The sequence below is a fragment of the Panulirus ornatus genome, chromosome 3, assembly GCF_036320965.1.
Source record: "Panulirus ornatus isolate Po-2019 chromosome 3, ASM3632096v1, whole genome shotgun sequence".
In the NCBI taxonomy this organism is placed as follows: domain Eukaryota; kingdom Metazoa; phylum Arthropoda; class Malacostraca; order Decapoda; family Palinuridae; genus Panulirus; species Panulirus ornatus.
In genome coordinates, this window is record NC_092226.1 from 69195570 (window position 1) to 69215787 (window position 20218).

Genomic DNA, 20218 nt, shown 5'->3' on the forward strand with positions numbered 1-20218 from the left:
GCATGTCCGTGATCATCCCACTTGATGCAGAATATGGGGTACAGATGAATTGAATTATGTTAACATACAGAAATTGCTGAAACTAGTACAGAACCCCATACTCATTCTAGCAGACTGGATATACATTGAAGATACATATGAGTGAATTTATATCAGAGGTAGTGAAGATAAAGGTGATATAGCAATTCTTCCTTAATTATAAAAATTATGCTTTCCCCATTCTTGTGTCTTAAAGTGCACAAAATTCTATTCAATAAATTGAAAGTGGATCCACATGTCAATTCCTGTCATTAAAGAGCTTTCTGCTTGACTTTAAGAACTATGTACATATGAGTGGCCATTTTCCTTCATGAATACCACTTAACAATATAATCACTGCTTAAGTTTATGTTAGGTGTTGTTAAAGACAAAATTCATTTTTGTGAGAGACTTCTTTCAATTTTCAAATTTTTTGGTAAATTGTGGAGACATTTGTCAACCCAACCAGCCCTCATACCATGTTTTGTCTTTCACAAATGTATGTTCTTGAAAAGCTGTTTGGTATGTTTCATTGAGTTAGGCAATTTATTGTCTGAGAGATGATGTTACCTTGTAGTTTGTAGTTTAAGAGGATGGTGTTATTATAGTGTACTTAAGGGTATTTAACTCATGATTTGAAGGGTTCAACATGACCATTGGTTGATATATTATTTTTCACTGGCTCTTACATTTCCTGCCTTAGCAAGGTAGCAGTTGGAAGTGAGACTCCAAGGAAAATACATTGCTGTACTCTTTTGTCTATGTCTCTGTTTAGAAGTTGATAATGCTGGAGATGAGGTAGTAGTTGGCAGGCAGCCAACGACTAGGAAGTTGTATTACCAGTACTACCCGCCTGGATATTGGGAAGGTAACATTAATGATGGCTGCATAATGAACCAGCACATGGACTATTAACCTTCTGTCCACAATTATATAATCTCTCCTTGTCATACATAACACTTGAGAACACTTGACTCAGCTCATTCTTCATAACTCTAGATTTTCATGCTATAAGCACCATGTGCTAGCTCTGCCTTTTGGCAGAATGGTAAGAGCAGTAGATAGAAGTAGTAAATAGGGATATTTAGGCAGGAGCATTAGGTAGAAGTAGTAGGTAGGAATATTAGGCAGAAGTGTTAAGTAGACATAGTCTGTAGGGATATTGGGTAGGAGCCTCTGCAGACATTACACTAGAGTTGCCCTGTGGCAGTGGAGTTCAGTAGTTATGGAGACTTTATTGCTGTGGCCACTCCCTTGAGGCAGTTCCAGGTGGGAATAGGCATCAGAGGTATAGATATAGATGGGGAGGATATCCAATACAGTACCCCACTTTCACACCTCATATTTTTTTTTATGACACATGAGACATGGAAATAATGTCCCCTTCCATCCCCAAAAACAGTGAGATAGTTTTATCTTCCAATTTCAATGGGGCTGTGTTATCTTTTGTAAGACATGTAAAATTGTCTTACAGTATGTGACTCCACATTTTGCAAGTGTTTTAAGACTAGAAGAATATTTAAGCTCTACAGCTTTAAAGGCTAAGAAGCAGCACTGGAGTTCATTAGTTATTGAGACTCTTTTGATGTGGCCTTCCCCTTGAAAGAGTTCGCAGAGGGAATAGGCATCAAAGATATAGATATGTAAATAGTCTCATTTTCTTTGAGACAAGAGGACACTATGTTTCATCTGTATGAATTATGAATGCAGAATATTGATTTGGTTATATTTGGTGTTAGGGTTTGCTGGACTCTTGCTTGCAAGTGGTAATGCCATGAATGAGTAATCACCTTTGGCAGTGCTGTATCATTGTCATTGGTCACAAAGGAGTATAGTTCCGTTGAAAAACTTTTTGCTGTGGAGGGGTTCTTCGTTTTCTTGATTCTGCTTCGAGTGTAGCCTCATAGCTGTAGAAGCCCCATTAAAGAGGTCCTGGGTTATATGATAATGATAAAACATGTGATGCAAGGATGATTAACTGCTTTATTTATATGTTCCTCAGACATTTACATAAAACTGAAGGATTAGAAATTGTCAACAGGAACTGATGAAGCAGCGAGAAGTAGGGAAGACACAGAGGATGTAGATGACGATGTCACTGGTGGTACGACTGAGCAGGGAGAAAATAGAAGAAAAGATAAAAACATATTAGATGTTGGTAGTGAGGATGACGAGAGCCTCATCACTGACATGCAAGCCAAGGAACTTCTGCAGTTTTTAGATGTGAGTGAGGATTATACAGACTCTACTGATGTAACATCCACAGATGAAGAAAGTATGAATGTTGGGCAAGAGGTAAGGTTTTCAGGTATCTGCATGGCTGCCTCCAGATTTTAGTTACTTGTCTCGCCATTCATGCTTATTCATTTCTTCATTTAACTACCACATCTTACCGTAACCATCAGACTAGCCATATATCCAGCCAAATATCTTCAACTGCGCCTGGTTACACAACAGAGTCCCAAATATATATTAACCAAGAAATACCTTTGTTGATGAGGAATCCTTTATTAATACTAACATGTCACTCACAGGCTTTCTCAAGTCACGGACACACCACACCAAAATTTGTACTCCTTTACCCTGACACTGCAGAAGGGGGGATGGATGAGAAGTTGATGATTGGTGCAGGTGTAGTTCATGTTGTGGGAAAGGGAGATGGGTGATTGGCAGTTGGAAATGATTTTGTTTGATGATGAAAACATTTAAAAGTGTATATTACACTCAGGAACAGATTTACAACATGAGGTACTACACTGCTCATATAGTGATCTATACTACCAACACTTTGTGCAATTGCTGCTTTTAAACTCTTTCTCTTAACTTTATCTAATAATTGCTGCATCCATGCACTTTCTCTTAACTCTGGTTCTCTTACAACTTAGTTCATATAATAATTGCTGCTTCTGTGCACTTTTGACTAATGTGATAGTTGCTGCTTCTTCTCTTTCTACTACTCTGTCTGTTCTTTGACAACAAGCTTAGTATTTAGTTGATAGTTGCTGCTTCTAGCACTTTCTGCTGATCTTCTCCTATGCACTTTTCACTAATCTGTCTAGTTTGGAAACTAGCTTAGTTTATTTGACAGTTGCTGCTTGTGTACATTCCTGATTCTATCTGGTTCTTTATAACTAGCTTAGTAGTGTTTCTGTACACTTTTCCCCATTTTGGTTATTTTATCACTAGTCTATTATTTTTCAGTCCATGAGATGGTCATGCTTGTCTTGATGAACTCTACATTTGTTGTTCCTCTTGTTTGCCAAGCTCTCGCATATTTAAGTCCCAAGACTTCTCAAAATACAGTTTGCTGCAGCCATAGCAATGTTTATATCACTGCATCTGGCTTTTCTGGTGCTTTGATCAAGTATGTAATTAAAGGGTAAGAAAGATGTGTGGTGATAGAAAGAATGTGGTTGAGAGAGCAGACGATGGTGTGTTGAAATGGTTTGGATACATGGAGAGAATGAGTGAGGAAAGATTGACAAAGAGGATAAATGTGTTAGAGGTGGAGAGAACAAGAAGTGGGAGACCAAATTGGAGGTGGAAGGATGGAGTGAAAAAAATTTTGAGCAGTCAGGGCCTGAACATGCAAGAGGATGAGAGGCAAGCAAGGAATAGAGTGAATTGAAACGATGTGGTATATCGGGGTTGAATGCTGTCAGTGGACTGAACCAGGGCTTGTGAAACGTCTGGGGTAAATCATGGAAAGGTCTGTGGGGCCTGGATGTGGATAGGGAGCTGTGGTTTCAGTGCATTACACATGACAGCTAGAGACTGAGTGTGAACAAATGTGGCCTTTTTTTTTTTTATTTTGCTTGTTTGTTTTTCTGGCATTGCCTTGCTGACATACATATATACAGTAAAAAGAAGGTATTTATTTGACTTCTACTGACAAATCTCTTTGAAAGTTAACCATAAACATATCCAATAACTTTTGTAATTCAACCTTTCCTCCTTTCCTATGGCTCTGTCAGTCTATAGCTGACTATCCAACTGGTAAAGGTGCTCTTTTATTTTCCTCTAACTCAGCTTTGGATGATTCTGCTCTTAGTCTGCCCCATCTCCTTTCTTTGAACTTTAGCCATCTCCTGTATTCTCTTTATTCAAGGTCTTCCAAGTATTTTCCCATCTCTGTATGGATAAGGCATTTGACCCTGAAGGCATGCCACCTTAGTCCTAAAGGAGTGTTTCTCAATTCCTTGTTCACTATTTTCTTTTCATTCTAGAAACACAGATGCTTCCTTCTTCTTGGAAGCATGCCTTAGTGTATCCCTTCTTTAAGAAAAGAGAGCACTCAAACCCTTTAATTATTGCCCCATTGCTCTAACTTCTGCTATTTCTAAAGTCATTAAAACTTATTAATTCGCACTTTCTTCAACATGTGGAGTGCCATTGCCTTATTTTCTGATCACCAGTTTGGATTTTACAATACTAGGTCTAATAGTGATCTTATCTGCTTTGTTACTCACCTCTGGTGCTCCTTTCTTAAGGATTTTGGTGAAACGTTTGTCTTATCCCCTGATAGCTACAAAGCATTTGACAGGGTATTGCATGAATCTGCTTTCTAAATTCCCTTTGTTTTTCTGTATCTCTGTTTCCAAATACATGGTTTCATCTTTGGCTGTTCCATTTCAATAGTTGTTGATGGAGTGACTTCCTCTGCCTATCAGCGGTGGTTTTCCTCGGGGTTTTGTCCTATGACCTACTCTATTCCTTCTCTCATCAAAGATTATCTCCCTTCCACTTCTAAACCTATTCATTTTTATGCTGGTGATTCCACTTGGTGATTCCACTTTGCACACTTCTGACACTTCCCATCTCCTTACTCTTCTAAAATACTTTATATTTCTTGCACTGAATATTTCTTCTTCTCTTATCCGTCTTTATATTCCTCCTTCGCATACACAATTTCTCTCATTCTTTCCCTCATTTATCTCCCTCCGGTACTCTTCCACTCTCATGTTTCCCCATGTCATAGGTGGTCTTTCTCCTACCTTTACCCATTTTGTCATAGTATCATACACTCTTTGTAAACTCCCCATCTTGCATTTTTTCCATGAGCCCAAATCACCTCAAAGTATTATGTTTCACCCACTCTACCACTCCACAATTCATTTACTTTGCATTCTCTGCCTTGTCAAATCTCTCATACATCTCCTTATTACTTTTTTCATTCCATCTACTCATAGCATATAATCCTTTCAAGCAACTCATTTCCACAGCCTGGATTCTTGACCTCTTTGACTCATCCCATGTCCATGTTTTGGTTGCATTTAATAATTTGCACTAATGAAGATAAGTTTACCATGTATGTTATATGACAGAAATATAAGTGCTTGATTAGCTGGAAAACTCACTCAACCTGATAGGGTTCATTGCCCCTTGCTGGAGGGAAACAGGACATCAGTGTACTTCTTGGCCACTATCTTCATAGGGAAAATTGGACCTACTCATTCTACTAGTATACCTTTTGTGTATCTCCTCAGCATTGCTTTACACAGTGTTATTGACATCTATTTTTTTCTCATAACCTTTCATGGAAGGTAAGTTTTATGCTTGATTAATTTCCTTTTTTCCATTTCACTTTTTCATTCTTATTTCCCGTTTAAGATCACCCAAATTACCCTTCCAGTTGTACATTTTCACAGTCTGAGGGGTCATACCTGACAGAAGAAGATGAATTGGATGATGATGAGGATGAAGTTGAGGAAAAGGAGGCAATGAGACAAACCTCAAAATCCACAAAGAGAGATCATTTTTCAAAGCTTCAGCGACGACTGCGGCAACTTGGAAAAATGTTCATGAATCAGGTAACTATTCATATTACTTTCATATTAGTGAAGTGCTTTGTCAGTCTCTTTTTCTACAAAATGCTTCTTTACAAAATAAGGGCTGGTATAATTGTTGATAGTGTGAAAACCTGAAAATATACAAACAGTTTTTTATTCTGTGTTTAGAACTGCAGGTTCAGAGAATAAGCAGATAGAGGCACTGAGAGGATTGATTTGTAATAAACTTAATCAGAATGATTGGAAGGTTAAGTAATTGCTATGAACTTTGATAATTGTTGTAAACTTCACATTGGAACTGAAAAGAATTTAATATTTTACCACCTTGAATATCTCATGCATTAATTGATGGTAAATTGGGAAATGTTTCCTTGGAATTATAAGAACAAGAATTGTAAGAAAATTGTGTCGTGTACTGTGTACATAGACTATAAAATACTTGGTAAGAAAGTAAAAATGATGGTATATGTTAAATGAAGAAAAACAAAATGAGATTTGTGGAAGAAAAATGTATGAAAATTCGAGGGATCAAATGAGGTAAATAAAAGTAAAAAAGGAGTATTTGGTCTTTTAAACCAAAGCAGTGTTGGGTAACACACAATGCTGGTTGCAAGATATTTTATGTAATACCTTTTGACTTCATACTACTGTTTTGGTTATCTCTGGGGATAGGGGAGAAAGAATACTTCCCACATATTCCCTGTTCGTCATAGTTGTCAAGTTGTACTCATCTGACCCAGGTAGCTGGCTTGCTTTCTGCCTCACCCACATGTGGACTACTGGCATTCTGTCCACAAACATACAATTTCTCCTTGTCACATGTAGCTCTTGACAACACTTAACCCACACAGCTCATTCATTGTAACTAGATTTTCTTGTGGTGAGTAATATGCATTTGCCCTGCCTTTTGGCAAAATGGAGGGAGCAATAGATAGGAGTAGTAGGTAAGAACATTTAGGTATGAGAATTAGTTGGAAGTAGTAGGTAGGAACGTAGGCAGGAGCAGTAGGTAGAAGTAGTCAGTAATAACATTAGGTTGGAACTTGTGCAAACATTGTTCTAGTTACCCTCTTCCAGTGGCCTGTTAACAAGAGTGAAGCACTAATGGCTAAGAAGTGGCTCTGGAGTTCACTACTTATGGAGACTGTTGCCGTGGCCAGCCCCTTGAGGATGTTCCAAGAGGGAACAGATGTCAGTGATATAGATAGAATAGATAGATATTATCTTTAACTTTGTAATGTTGAATACAGCTTTTAAACAGTTTGAAAAACGATTATTCACTGGTTTAGAAAAGAAAACTTAGTGAGGGGTTAAGGGGTGACTCTTCCTCAGAAACTTTTCGTTAAAGGAAATCAAGAGAAGGGGCCTTTTGGCTCTTAACTTCCATTGGACAATACCTTAGTTTAGATGTGGTAGTTCTGGGGAATCCTCTTTCAGGAATGACAGATTCTTGTGTCTCCAATTCACTAATGAAAGTTTTCGTTTTTGTATTGGGGTGTAATCTTTTTATGTGAAAGTTTTTCTCCAAACCTTTTTCCTTCATGTGGTTATGCTTATATGCTTGTAGGACAGACTGTACAGAAGAGAAATGTAAGTTTGAAAATAGAGGAACCTTGTATCTGCAAGGCAGTATCCCACAAGTATTTTTTTATTGTTTTTTATTCCCTGCTATACCTTCTCCTTTCTGTTGTAAGAAAACCTTTTCACTGTATCTGTTGTGACTGACTTTGAAGTGCATTATTTCTGAATTGTGCACTCTGAGCATCTGGCAATGAATGGGTCAGTGAAAACATACCAATGATGATTGCTAATTGCCTGAGGGTGAACCCAAAATGAGCAAACTGCTGTAATTGCGAATGTGTGGTTACCAAAGGGTGAGAAATTCCAGAACAAGTTCACCAGAAATATTTAGGGTTGAAAGGCCAGTTAACTCTGATTTTCTGATAGAGGATGCCGGTGAATCTATCATGCTTATGGCAAACTTCCCTAGAAGGAGAGTGTTTTTTGTTTTCAAGACCTACATTTTTGGGCTTATTAGTATAATTTTTCACTCTGCAGGAAACAGATGGTGTAAGGGAAGGAGAAGAGGATAAAATTGCTGAGCTTCAGAAAATGGTTGACACAATCAAAGATGGACATATTAAGCAGCTAGAGCAAGAAGTCAAAGAATGGACAAACAAACTTTTGAGTAAGGTAAATATGCAAGCTCAGTAGTCATATTTATTTCCACAAATCTCTCTGTAGTTGCCATACCATAGGAACCTGTCACAGTGTTCTTAACCCTCTTTGTGCTCAGGGAAATTTTCTCCATGGCATTGTTTTTAGGACTGATTAGACCATAATTTTCTAAATGAAATGATATACAACTCAACAAAGTCAAAACCTTCTTAATGTTTGCTGCCAAGGCCATGAGGTATGCGAGATCTGCAGAGTATATGTGTTTTTGTCACAAACCAGTGCATTTACCAAGGGTTTTCAATGCATACCTCATCTTTTAACAAGTTTGTTATAGCATATATCAAATTACTATAAAAATTGGGATATATCCTGCTCATTTTATGTAGTTTTGGATGAGGCTGTTGTTTCATACTTTTGTAATATAACATGAGCAATTTACATAAACTCTGTCACTGATTTATCTTCATTGTACATTTTTTTCAATCGTCACTATTCACATTCATACAGATTTACTAAATTTATAGAGTACTACACAACAGTAATTTTTTTTAGTAATTGTTTGTGTGAATTGCCAGTATGAGTACCTTTATACAGGTATACCACCGAATTTTCAGCAACTGATGGTTCGGCACCTCCTTTAGTCCAGACAAAATTACGTGAGGGAACTTGAAATTACCGCGGCTACCAGGCTTGTTTACTGGACGGCTACAGATGGCATTGTGTGTAGGGCGTGCTTATTTACATTCTTTACACTGCACTTGGTGGCGATCCTGCAATTCTGTGAGATTCTTCACTTATTTTGCTTAAATCTGACCCTAGCTATGGCTTCTAAAACATATGAGCATGTCAGTCATGGTGTCAAACATAAACACCAGTCCATATCGATCCAAGATAATGTAAAACTGTTGAAAAAATGGACCATGGTTTTTTGGTGCGTAAGCTGTGTGACATCTACAGTATTGGTTCACCAACTGTTTATGATATAAAGAAGCAAAGAGAGAAAATATTGAAATTCTCTGTAGACAGCGATTCCAAGAAGCAAATGACAATTAGAAAAACTATGAAAGATGGTAAGAGTGCTGAGCACAATTAAGTGATGATGGAATGGTTTCGACAGCATCAGAGTGATGCAGTGGACTTGTCAGGTACAATGATAATGGACCAGGCTAAGTTGTTCCATAAAGAATTTGAATTACATCAGCGTGACTAAAGTGAAGGATGGCTTCAAAGATTCAAAAAGCATCATGGAATTTGCCTGAATAAAGTGTGTGGAGAAAAGTGATCTGCAAACCACAAAGGAGCTGCCGAGTATGTGGACAAATTTGCACAACTCGTAGCTGACGAGCACCTCCATCCTGAGCAGGTGTAAAATGCAGATGAAACTGCATTATTCTGGCAATGCACACCGAGGAAAACACTAACAACAAATGACAAAGAAGACCCCCACTGGATTCAAACAATCGAAGGACAGACTTACCATCGTAGGGTGCTCAAACATTTAATATTTGTTTAATTTAAATTTCTAGCTGATGATACAGCGCTGGTGGCTGATTCATGTGAGAAACTGCAGAAGCTGGTGACTGAGTTTGGAAAAGTGTGTGGAAGAAGAAAGTTAAGAGTAAATGTGAATAAGAGCAAGGTTATTAGGTACAGTAGGGTTGAGGGTCAAGTCAATTGGGAGGTGAGTTTGAATGGAGAAAAACTGGAGGAAGTGAAGTGTTTTAGATATCTGGGAGTGGATCTGGCAGCGGATGGAACCATGGAAGCGGAAGTGGATCATAGGGTGGGGGAGGGGGCGAAAATCCTGGGGGCCTTGAAGAATGTGTGGAAGTCGAGAACATTATCTCGGAAAGCAAAAATGGGTATGTTTGAAGGAATAGTGGTTCCAACAATGTTGTATGGTTGCGAGGCGTGGGCTATGGATAGAGTTGTGCGCAGGAGGATGGATGTGCTGGAAATGAGATGTTTGAGGACAATGTGTGGTGTGAGGTGGTTTGATCGAGTGAGTAACGTAAGGGTAAGAGAGATGTGTGGAAATAAAAAGAGCGTGGTTGAGAGAGCAGAAGAGGGTGTTTTGAAGTGGTTTGGGCACATGGAGAGGATGAGTGAGGAAAGATTGACCAAGAGGATATATGTGTCGGAGGTGGAGGGAACAAGGAGAAGAGGGAGACCAAATTGGAGGTGGAAAGATGGAGTGAAAAAGATTTTGTGTGATCGGGGCCTGAACATGCAGGAGGGTGAAAGGAGGGCAAGGAATAGAGTGAATTGGAGCGATGTGGTATACCGGGGTTGACGTGCTGTCAGTGGATTGAAGCAAGGCATGTGAAGCGTCTGGGGTAAACCATGGAAAGCTGTGTAGGTATGTATATTTGCGTGTGTGGACGTATGTATATACATGTGTATGGGGGGGGGGTTGGGCCATTTCTTTCGTCTGTTTCCTTGCGCTACCTCGCAAACGCAGGAGACAGCGACAAAGTAAAAAAAAAAAAAAAAAAAAAAAAATTCTAGCAGTCCATTGTATACTTTAGACACATGGGCGATGTATTAGTGGGTTAGAGGTGTGTTGGTGAATTATTACGTGACCATGGTTGGTCCGGTGGAATGGTTAATCCGACAAGGCTTTGGAACCAAGAGTGCCGGAAAATCGGTGGTGTACCTGTGTATTGTCAAATGTTTCACAGACCTTATTTACAGTCCTTTATTGTAATGCTCATAATAAAGGTTCATTATGAATTTCTAATTCATACTATTGATGAATCAAAGTGTATGTAACTTGAATATCATACACATGCTTTTTCATTTATTTTCAGTATTTCCATTCATACCTTTTTGTGTACTTGTAATTATTTTGTATTTATACAGATTCACCAAAGTTAGAGAGAGTATAGCACTGTATACCATGGTTTAGTTTTTTGTGTGGTTATGGTATCATTGTACAATGTTGTATGTTACATAAAACTTTTCATGCACACTTCTTTATTATTTCGTCTTACTGCAGACTCATCATGCATTTCTGATGATTTTTTTATTGAGTCACAGTTCATGTGCATATAAAGCTATTTCTTATTTATGTTTTCGCTGAATCTTAATTTAGGTGGCATATACGTCACAAGCCGTGATTTGCAGTTTCTTAACGGCCAGCCATTTTGCCATCCTGCTTTGTAGAGAAAATTTCAGAATTGTTGTTTTTGGATAAGCTTAATATTTATTGATTTCATTTGCTATAAGGTCTGTCAAATAACCACCAAAAAACTTGAGTAGATAATTCTGATCTTTGAAATCATTGTCACTGTACAGGCATCAATCAGAATGATATTTTTAGTATCAGAAGTTAAGATAATTAGCATGAGTGGTGTAGCACCCCATCCCCATTTTTCTGTGGCATCACATCCATGTTTCATTATCCTATTAAGGCTTAGTGCTGGGGCCAGTGATATCCTCCTCCCCACTCTCACTGTTTATGTCACTTCATCAAACTTCATGCAGCTTAAACACATTTGTATCAGTTTCTTCATCTGAGGCTCTGCCAGAATCAGTGTTATTCATTGTATCTGGATCTGGATAAAAGTTTTGGTTCCTGGTCACTTTTGAGAGAGGTTGAAGATCTCATACCTCACTTCTCAACATCTCAGCATAGACTAACTAGTGCATAGAAAATTATGGGCTGTAGCATATGGCATCAGTGCTTGGGCTGCCATTGCAAGCACTAATAGCCAGTTATATATTGTTGTGATGCTAGGGGGGAAATTTCATGAATTTTCAATGCATATGCCAGACCCACATTGAACAGAAAAAAATACCATGATGTATAAACCCAGGCTTTGGTGAATGATTGGTTAATCATATTTCTGTCTGTTGTCCTTTTTTTTTTTTTTGTACTTCTCTACTGTTTTCTGCATAAGTGAGATATTAGTGAGTTAATAGAGAAGGTCCAGAGGAGGGCAACAAAGATGGAAAAAGAATTAAGATAGCTGAATGACAGGGAAAGGCTAGAAGCCTTAGATTTGTCCACCTTGGGAGAGAAAAGATTGAGGAGTTTGTGAATCAGAATGATGATGTAGACAATGGACAGTTTTTGAAGGATATGAGGATATAACAACTAGAGGACATAGCATAAATTTAAGCAAGAAATGTTAAAAAAGATGTAAAGAAGTGCTATTATAGTATAAGATTGGTGGATTAAATGGTTGAAATGTTTGATGCACCACCACCACCATTGCCACCACCAAACAACAGTAGTACCAGCACCACACTACATCATTACCAAAACCATCACACTACAATGCTATCAGCACCACACTACAACTTTACCACCACTTTATTACATTACCATCACCACAGTGCATCACTACCACTATCATGCAACATAACAACTACCACGACAGCTCTACCACCACTTTACAATACTGCCTCTATCACTGCATTACTTGACGGGGGGAATTTGAATTTTCATAGTGACATTGAATTATTGAACATATTCTGGCATCAAGTAAGTGTTATCATGAACCTAACAAGAAAGATAGAGTCCTCAGTGTTTTGCCTCACAGAATAAAGAGTTTTCAAGAAATGAATACTAAAACCTTTATGAGAAGACTGAAAAATGGCTAAAGAGTGTTCCACATGAACCCAAAGACAACTTTGCAGTGTGCATAACAGTAGAGAATAACAGTGCTTTATTGTGGAATAAACAGGATATTTTGGGAGTACTGTGTGCCAACTATCTCATACACAGTCTTATTTTAGATTGGTTGGTACCCTTTATCTCAGTAAGAAGACTGAAAAATTACTAAAGAGTGTTCCACACAAACCCAAAGACAACTTTGGGGTGTGCATGACAGTAGAGAATAACAGTGCTTTATTGTGGAACAAACAGGATATGTTGGGAGTACTGAGTGCTAACTATCTCATACACAGTTTTATTGTAGATAGGTTGGTACTCATTATCTCAGTAGAATGCTGGTATATTTCAGCAATATGAGGTTCTCTGTATGATAAGGGCAGCCCACCATGATCCTGATGCCAAAAATTAATTATATGTGGAATCAAAAAGGCCTAACCATTTTCTATCATATTACATGATCCTCATCGTGGTGGGCTTGCCTTTAGCACTTAGAAATTTCCCCTTCCATAAAGGTGGTGGACAAGCAACAAGGGCTAGCTGATTTCAACCAGTAACCAGGTCTTGTTAGTCATAATTTTCCAGCTTACTCTCAGAAGTGGCAAAAGACTGCAGATAAGTGGAAAAAGATGGAATTCGAGTGCAAAACAAATGCTGATGTTGTGTACATCAGCTGAAAAACCAAGTAACTTGTTACCTCTTGTCTTGTGGTCCTGCTTGCACTTTTAGTATTTTGTGTGGAACTCATTGCAGTACAAGAGTGTTGATGTCACAGCAGCGGTTGATAAGAAGGTTTTCTAGATGATGATCTGCTGGAGTATTGATTAATGTTATGGCTATTGCATTTGTTTGAAAAGTAAATTTGGCAAGCTCACCCTTGTCATGTGAGGATACAGGTTTCACCATCCATTTTGTTAAGCATGCCCTTGGACCTCCTAGAAGTATATTCATGCATTTTGAATTTTTGTTTGTAAAAATAAAAAAGAAGAAAAAAAGCAGCCTTGTCTGTGTGTCATTCTGGTCACATGCTGAGGAAGTTGCAGTTGCCACATGTATGACAGGTAACACACACACACACACACACACACACACAAACCCAGTACACAGCTGTAGGGATGCAAAGGAAGTTGCCAGATATACGACTATTTAACCCCCCATACACAGATGACTGTAATTCATATATTTCCATGGTTTGATAGAAATTTCTTGATTCTGGGATGATGTACTTTTACAAAAATATTTTCTTGTTTAGCATGAAGGTTTTGCTGACAAAATGGGAAGTTGGCAGGGATGAGTGGTTGGAACCGATGAACAGGTCCATCCAGCCATGCCAGCTGTGATGGCCAGGGAGGGAGGTAGTTTTGGTGATGAGGGAAGGTGTTGTAGCCTATAGGAAGAGTGTGTTGGCCAGAGAGAGAGAGAGAGAGAGAGAGAGAGAGTAGCAGTGATGAGGGAGGGTGTTGTGACTAGGGAGGGAGGGAGTGGTGGTGCTGAGGTAGTGTGTGGTCATCAGGGAGTTAAGGAGTGTTTATGATGAGGTGGTGGTCAGTGGGATTCAGTAAGTAATGAAAGGGTGAGAGAGATGTGTGGTAATAAAAAGAATGTGGTTGAGAGAGCAGAAGTGGGTGTATTGAAATGGTTTGGTCAAATGGAGAGAATGAGTGACGTAAGATTGACAAAGAGGATACATGTGTCAGAGGTAGAGGGAATGAGGAGAAGTGGGAGACCAAATTGGAGGTGGAAGGATGGAGTGAAAAAGATTTTGAGCGATCGGGGCCTGAACATACAGGAGGGTGAAAGGCATGCAAGGTATAGACTAAATTGGAACGATGTGGTATACTGGGGTCGACGTGCTGTGAATGGATTGAACCAGGGCATGTGAAGCATCTGGGGTAAACCATGGAGAATTTGTGGGGCCTGGATGTGGAAAGGGAGCTGTGATTTTGGTGCATTACATGTGAGAGCTAGAGAATGAGTGTGAACGAATGTGGCCTTTGTTGTCTTTTCCTAGCGTTACCTCACGTGCACGCAGGGGGGAAGGGGGTGCTGTTTCATGTGTGGCGGGGTGGCGATAGGAATGGATGAAGGCAGCAAGTATGAATATGTACATGTGTATATATGTATATGTATGTGTGTGTATGTATATGTATATGTACGATGAAATGTATGGGTATGTATTTGTGCATGTGTGGGTGTTTATGTGGGTGGGTTGGGCCATTCTTTCGTCTGTTTCCTTGCACTACCTCATTAACGCAGGAGACAGTGACCAAATATAATATATGATAAATATATACATAATTCACACTGGCTGCCTTCATTTATTCCCATCGCCACCCCGCCACACATGAAATAACAACCCCCTCCCCCTTCATGTGCGCGAGGTAGCTCTAGGAAAGGACAACAAAGGCCACATTCTTTCACATTCAGTCTCTAGCTGTCATGTAATGATGCACCGAAACCACAGCTCCCTTTCCACATTCAAGCCCCACAGAACTTTCCACGGTTTACCCCAGACACTTCACATGCCCCGGTTCAATCCATTAACAGCACGTCGACCCCAGTATACCACATCGTTCCGATTCACTCTATTCCTTGCACGCCTTTCACCCCCCTGCATGTTCAGGTCCCAATCACTCAAAATCTTTTCACTCCATCTTTCCACCTCCAATTTGGTCTTCCACTTCTCCTCGTTCCCTCCACCTCTGACACATATATCCTCTTGGTCAATCTTTCCTCACTCATTCTCTCCATGTGACCAAACCATTTCAAAACACCCCCTTCTGCTCTCTCAACCACACTCTTTTTATTGCCACACATCTCTCTTACCCTATTATTACTTACTCGATCAAACCCTATCATTACCCTGTTATTACTTACTCGATCAAACCATCTCCACATATTTTCCTCAAACATCTCATTTCCAGCACATCCACCCTCCTCCTCACAACTCTATCCATAGCCCATGCCTCACAACCATATAACATTGTTGGAACCACTATTCCTTCGAACATACCCATTTTTGCTTTCCGAGATAATGTTCTTGACTTCCACACATTCTTCAAGGCTCCCAGAACTTTCTCCCCCTCCCCCACCCTATGATTCACTTCCACTTCCATGGTTCCATCTGCTGCCATATCCACTCCCAGATATCTAAAACAATTCACTTCCTCCAGTTTTTCTCCATTCAAACTTACCTCCCAATTGACTTGTCCAATCAACCCTACTGTGCCTAATACCCTTGCTCTTATTCACATTTACTCTCAGCTTTCTTCTTTAACACACTTTACCAAACTCAGTCATCAGCTTCTGCAGTTTCTCACACGAATCAGCCACCAGCACAGTATCATCAGCGAACAACAACTGACTCACTTGCCAAGCTCTCTCATCCACAACAGACTGCATACTTGCCCTTCTTTCCAAAACTCTTGCATTCACCTCCCTAACAACCCCATCCATAAACAAATTAAACAACCATGGAGACATCACACACCCCTGCCGCAAACCTACATTCACAGAGAACCAATCACTTTCCTCTCTTCCTACACGTACAGATGCCTTACATCCTCGATAAAAACTTTTCACTGCTTCTAACAACTTCGTAATACCTTCCACAGAGCATCTCTATCAACTCTATCATAAGGCTTCTCCAGATCCATAACTGCTACATACAAATTCATTTGCTTTTCTAAGTATTTCTCACGTACATTCTTCAATGCAAACACCTGATCCACACATCCTCTATCACTTCTGAAACCACACTGCTCATCCCCAGTCTGATGCTCTGTACATGCCTTCACCCTGTCAATCAATACCCTCCCATATAATTTCCCAGGAATACTCAACAAATTTATACCTCTGTAATTTGAGCACTCACTTTTATCCCCTTTGCCTTTGTACAATGGCACTATGCAAGCATTCCACCAATCCTCAGGCACCTCGCCATGAGACATACATACATACATTAAATAACCTTCCCAACCAGTCAACAATACAGTCACCCCCTTTTTTAATAAATTCCACTGCAATACCATCCAAACCCGCTGCCTTGCCGTCTTTCATCATCCGCAAAGCTTTTACTACCTCTTCTCTCTTTACCAAATAATTTTCCCTAACCCTCTCACTTTGCGCACCACCTCGACCAAAACACCCTATATCTGCCACTCTATCTTCAAACACATTCAACAAACCTTCAAAATACTCACTCCATCTCCTCACATCACCACTACTTGTTATCACCTCCCCATTATGTATATATATATACTGACCAGAAACCAGTCATTTAGTGCACCATTACTTCTAATTGTTTTCCAATTCTTTTTGAATACTATAGGACATGCTTCTTGAAATGGATGAAGAAGACCTGGAGGAGGAGGAACAGAGGTTAGGATCAGCACTTTCATCTCTGATGGATGCACTTAGTGCGGCTGAAAATACATTGTCTACAGTAAGTACACTGCAGGGAAACATAGTTTTGGGATATGTGGATGATATTAGAATTCATTAAGAACTGAACATGGGCCATTTCTTACTTTTACTTTTAGATATAGTTGACCTCTTTGCACATGCTATGAGCATCAAAGCGCAATATTCATATTTGATCAGGTAGTGTTTACACGTCTTAATTGCATGAATCTTGCTTTAAGAAACAAGTATTTATATTTTCCTATTTCCTGCAAGACACTAGTCATATATGAAGTAAAAAGCTTTTGCTACTTGAAAACATGGATATTCTTGGATCTTTTACCTGCATTTCCTGACTGTATAATTGTGATCGTTGTTGCCCCACGTAGATATTCTATCTTTGCCTTTTTATCTCCATGTAGCCATACAGTGAAAAGTTTTTTCCAAGGATGTAAGGCATGCGTACGAGGAGGAAGAGAGGGGAGCGATTGGGTGTGGGATGTTCCCATGGTAGTTTATTTGTTTATGGATGGGGTGGTTAGGGAGGTAAATGCAAGAGTTTTGGAGATTGGGTGAGTATGCAGCCTGTTGTGGATGAGATGGACTAGGAAGTGAGTCAGTTGTTTGCTAATGATACAGCTCTAGTGGCTGATTCGGGTGAGAAACTATAGAGGTTGGTTACTGAGTTTGGAAAAGTGTGTGAAAGGAGAAAGTTGAGAGGAAAGGTGAATAAGAGCAAGGATATTACGTTCACTAGGGTTGAGGTACAAGTTGATTGGGATGTAAGTTTGAACGAAGAAAAACTGGAGGAAGTGAAGTGGTTTAGATATCTAGTAGTTGATTCAGCAGCGGATGGAACCATGGAAGCGGAGGTGAGTTACAGGATGGGGGAGGGTGTGAAAATTCTGGGAGTGATGAAGAATGTGTGTTAGGAGAGAATGTTGTCTCGGTGAGCAAAAATGGGTATGTTTGAAGGAATAGTAGTTCCAACAATGTTATTTGGTTATGAGGCATGAGCTATAGGTAAGGTTGTACAGAGGATGGTGTATGTGGTGGAAATGAAATGGTAGAGGGCACTCAGATAATATCATGTTCATCAGAGCATGGCTGAATTGTTTTGGCCTGTTTGATGCATAAAAGATCCATCATCTGGATGCCATTTTCAGCTTATTGTTATTATGTTGTCATTGTTAACACAGTTTCATTTCCATTATTTTATTGTTATATTTTTATTATTAGGTGTTCAGGGGTTTGGACTTTAAGTCTGTTTGCTGTTTGTTTTCTTTTTTCTTTTTCCTCTGCAGCACAAAACTCAGTAGCTGTTCATCCAGTTTACAAGAAATGTTTAGGAATGATGACCTTTGCAAAGAAATCAGGGATCTTTTGCCCGTGTGGAGTGCTACCATATCATCCTTCACAACCACCATGCCCTCCCACCCTGGTCACCACTACTCATTCCTTCCCTGGACACCATACCCTCCCTCAATGCCACCATTTCCTTCCTCTCTGTCTACCAGATCCTACCTCACCACTGTTCTCCCTCCCTCACTGGCCACTGCACCCCCATTTTCATCACTACCTCCCTCCCTGGACACCATACCCTGAATGATAGTGACATTGCTTTGTGTTTCAACAACTCAGCACTGTTATTTTTCTCTTTGTACTTCAAATTGTCAGCACGGTCTTCATGCACAACAAAAAAGTGTTTCCCAAAAAATATTTTATCATAGCAGCCAATATTTTTTTTCCTGCCAAGAAAATGGATGAATTATTGGAAACTGCATGGTGGTTAGCAGTCATGTGTTTGGCAACTTTCTTACATTTTCAGCATACTAGGGATGGAGAGACAGGAGTACCTCTTTTAGTACAGAAATATATTTTCTGTGTGTCACTCATGACAGCTAGAGAATAAAAATGAGTGGCTGAGACCTTTCTTTGCCTGTTCCTGGTGCTGCGTGGCAAACACAGGAAACGGCAGTCAAGTATGAAAAGAAAAAAAAGCTATTTTCACATATATATATAGAATTTTAGTTACCATATGTCAGTCATGAATTGATGATATTTTTATATTTCCAAAGATATATGAAAAATTCAAAATGCCAGTGAAAAACATCAAACCAAAGTTAGATTTTCTTACCAATAAGATGATTTGAATTTAACCACTTCCCTATCCATTTTTATCTTAGTATGCTCCAAAAATCATTGCAGTGGGTAATGATAGAAAAAGTAGCACAGAATATTTTGTAGGAAATATTTTGTAGAAAATATTAGATAATGAAATACGCAGTCGCTGAGAGTCCAAGTGGAGAGAACAATGGGGAAGGGCACACGAAAGAGATTGAAGGATAGAATAGCGAAAGCTTTGAGGGTAATTGAGCCCAAATATTCAGGAGTGCAAGTAGCGTCCATGGGATAGATTGAATTGGATTGACTTAGTGTATTGGGAGAAAGGGGGTGGTCTGCTGTCTTTGGGTTAAATAAAGGCATATGAAATAGTCAAGAAAAACCTTGGAGTGATCTTTGGGACTTGGTTGTTGATGATAGGCACTGTTTTTGTATATAATGTTTGATAGAGAGTGAGTGTGTGCAAATGAGGCTGCTGTTCATTGGTTATGATGCTGCCTTGCTAAAGCAGGAGAGGCAGTTAGCCATAGAAAATTGCTGTCTCAGATGGCTAGCGTATAAACATTTTGTTGACTGTAACACAGCTCTACTTTTCCAAGTTTTTCCTTAATTAAAATTGAAAGATGAATGTTAATTGTCCAAATGTTGTTTAAAGTATTTTAATGGTGTAGAAGTGTAAAAGGAGATAATTATTTTCCGTACACCATTTGATCTTTCCTTTAAAGGTGACTCAACAGGTTAGTTGATGTGAGGCTAGAAATGAGAAAATTGTGAGGTGAGAATGACATCCAAATCTATTAAGTGCACACCTGCCACCTATTTTGCAATTATGTCAATCTTTGAGGGTGGTGTTACTGAGCTGTGCTTGCAAGAGTTTATACTGCATGTAAAATGTCACCTGTCTTGTCAAAGAACTTCTCACCCGAAAGCAGTGTACATTTTCATACTGTTGGTGATGGTGCAGCTTTTGACTGCAAGAGCTTTTAGAAATGGTAACACTGGGACTCTCCCATGATAATTGGCCCTAGGGTTATAATAAATGAATAGATATAACCTCTAAGAGTGGAAAGGGCTATGGAGATCAGGGAGA

The 20218-nt window shown here is 39.3% G+C and overlaps 1 protein-coding gene across 4 annotated transcripts in view; it reads left to right on the forward strand.

Annotated features, from left to right (window-relative positions):
- LOC139763177 (uncharacterized) overlaps positions 1 to 20218 on the forward strand; it is a 56488-nt gene that overhangs the window by 16814 nt on the left and 19456 nt on the right. For 2 of the 4 annotated variants that reach the window (XM_071688898.1, XM_071688926.1), the window contains 4 exons: positions 2060 to 2313; positions 5667 to 5828; positions 7866 to 8000; positions 16934 to 17047. In XM_071688898.1, coding sequence (XP_071544999.1) covers positions 2060 to 2313; positions 5667 to 5828; positions 7866 to 8000; positions 16934 to 17047 — 665 coding nt within the window. The remainder of the gene's footprint in view (positions 1 to 2059; positions 2314 to 5666; positions 5829 to 7865; positions 8001 to 16933; positions 17048 to 20218) is intronic. The other 2 variants (XM_071688907.1, XM_071688917.1) reach the window with 2 other exon arrangements.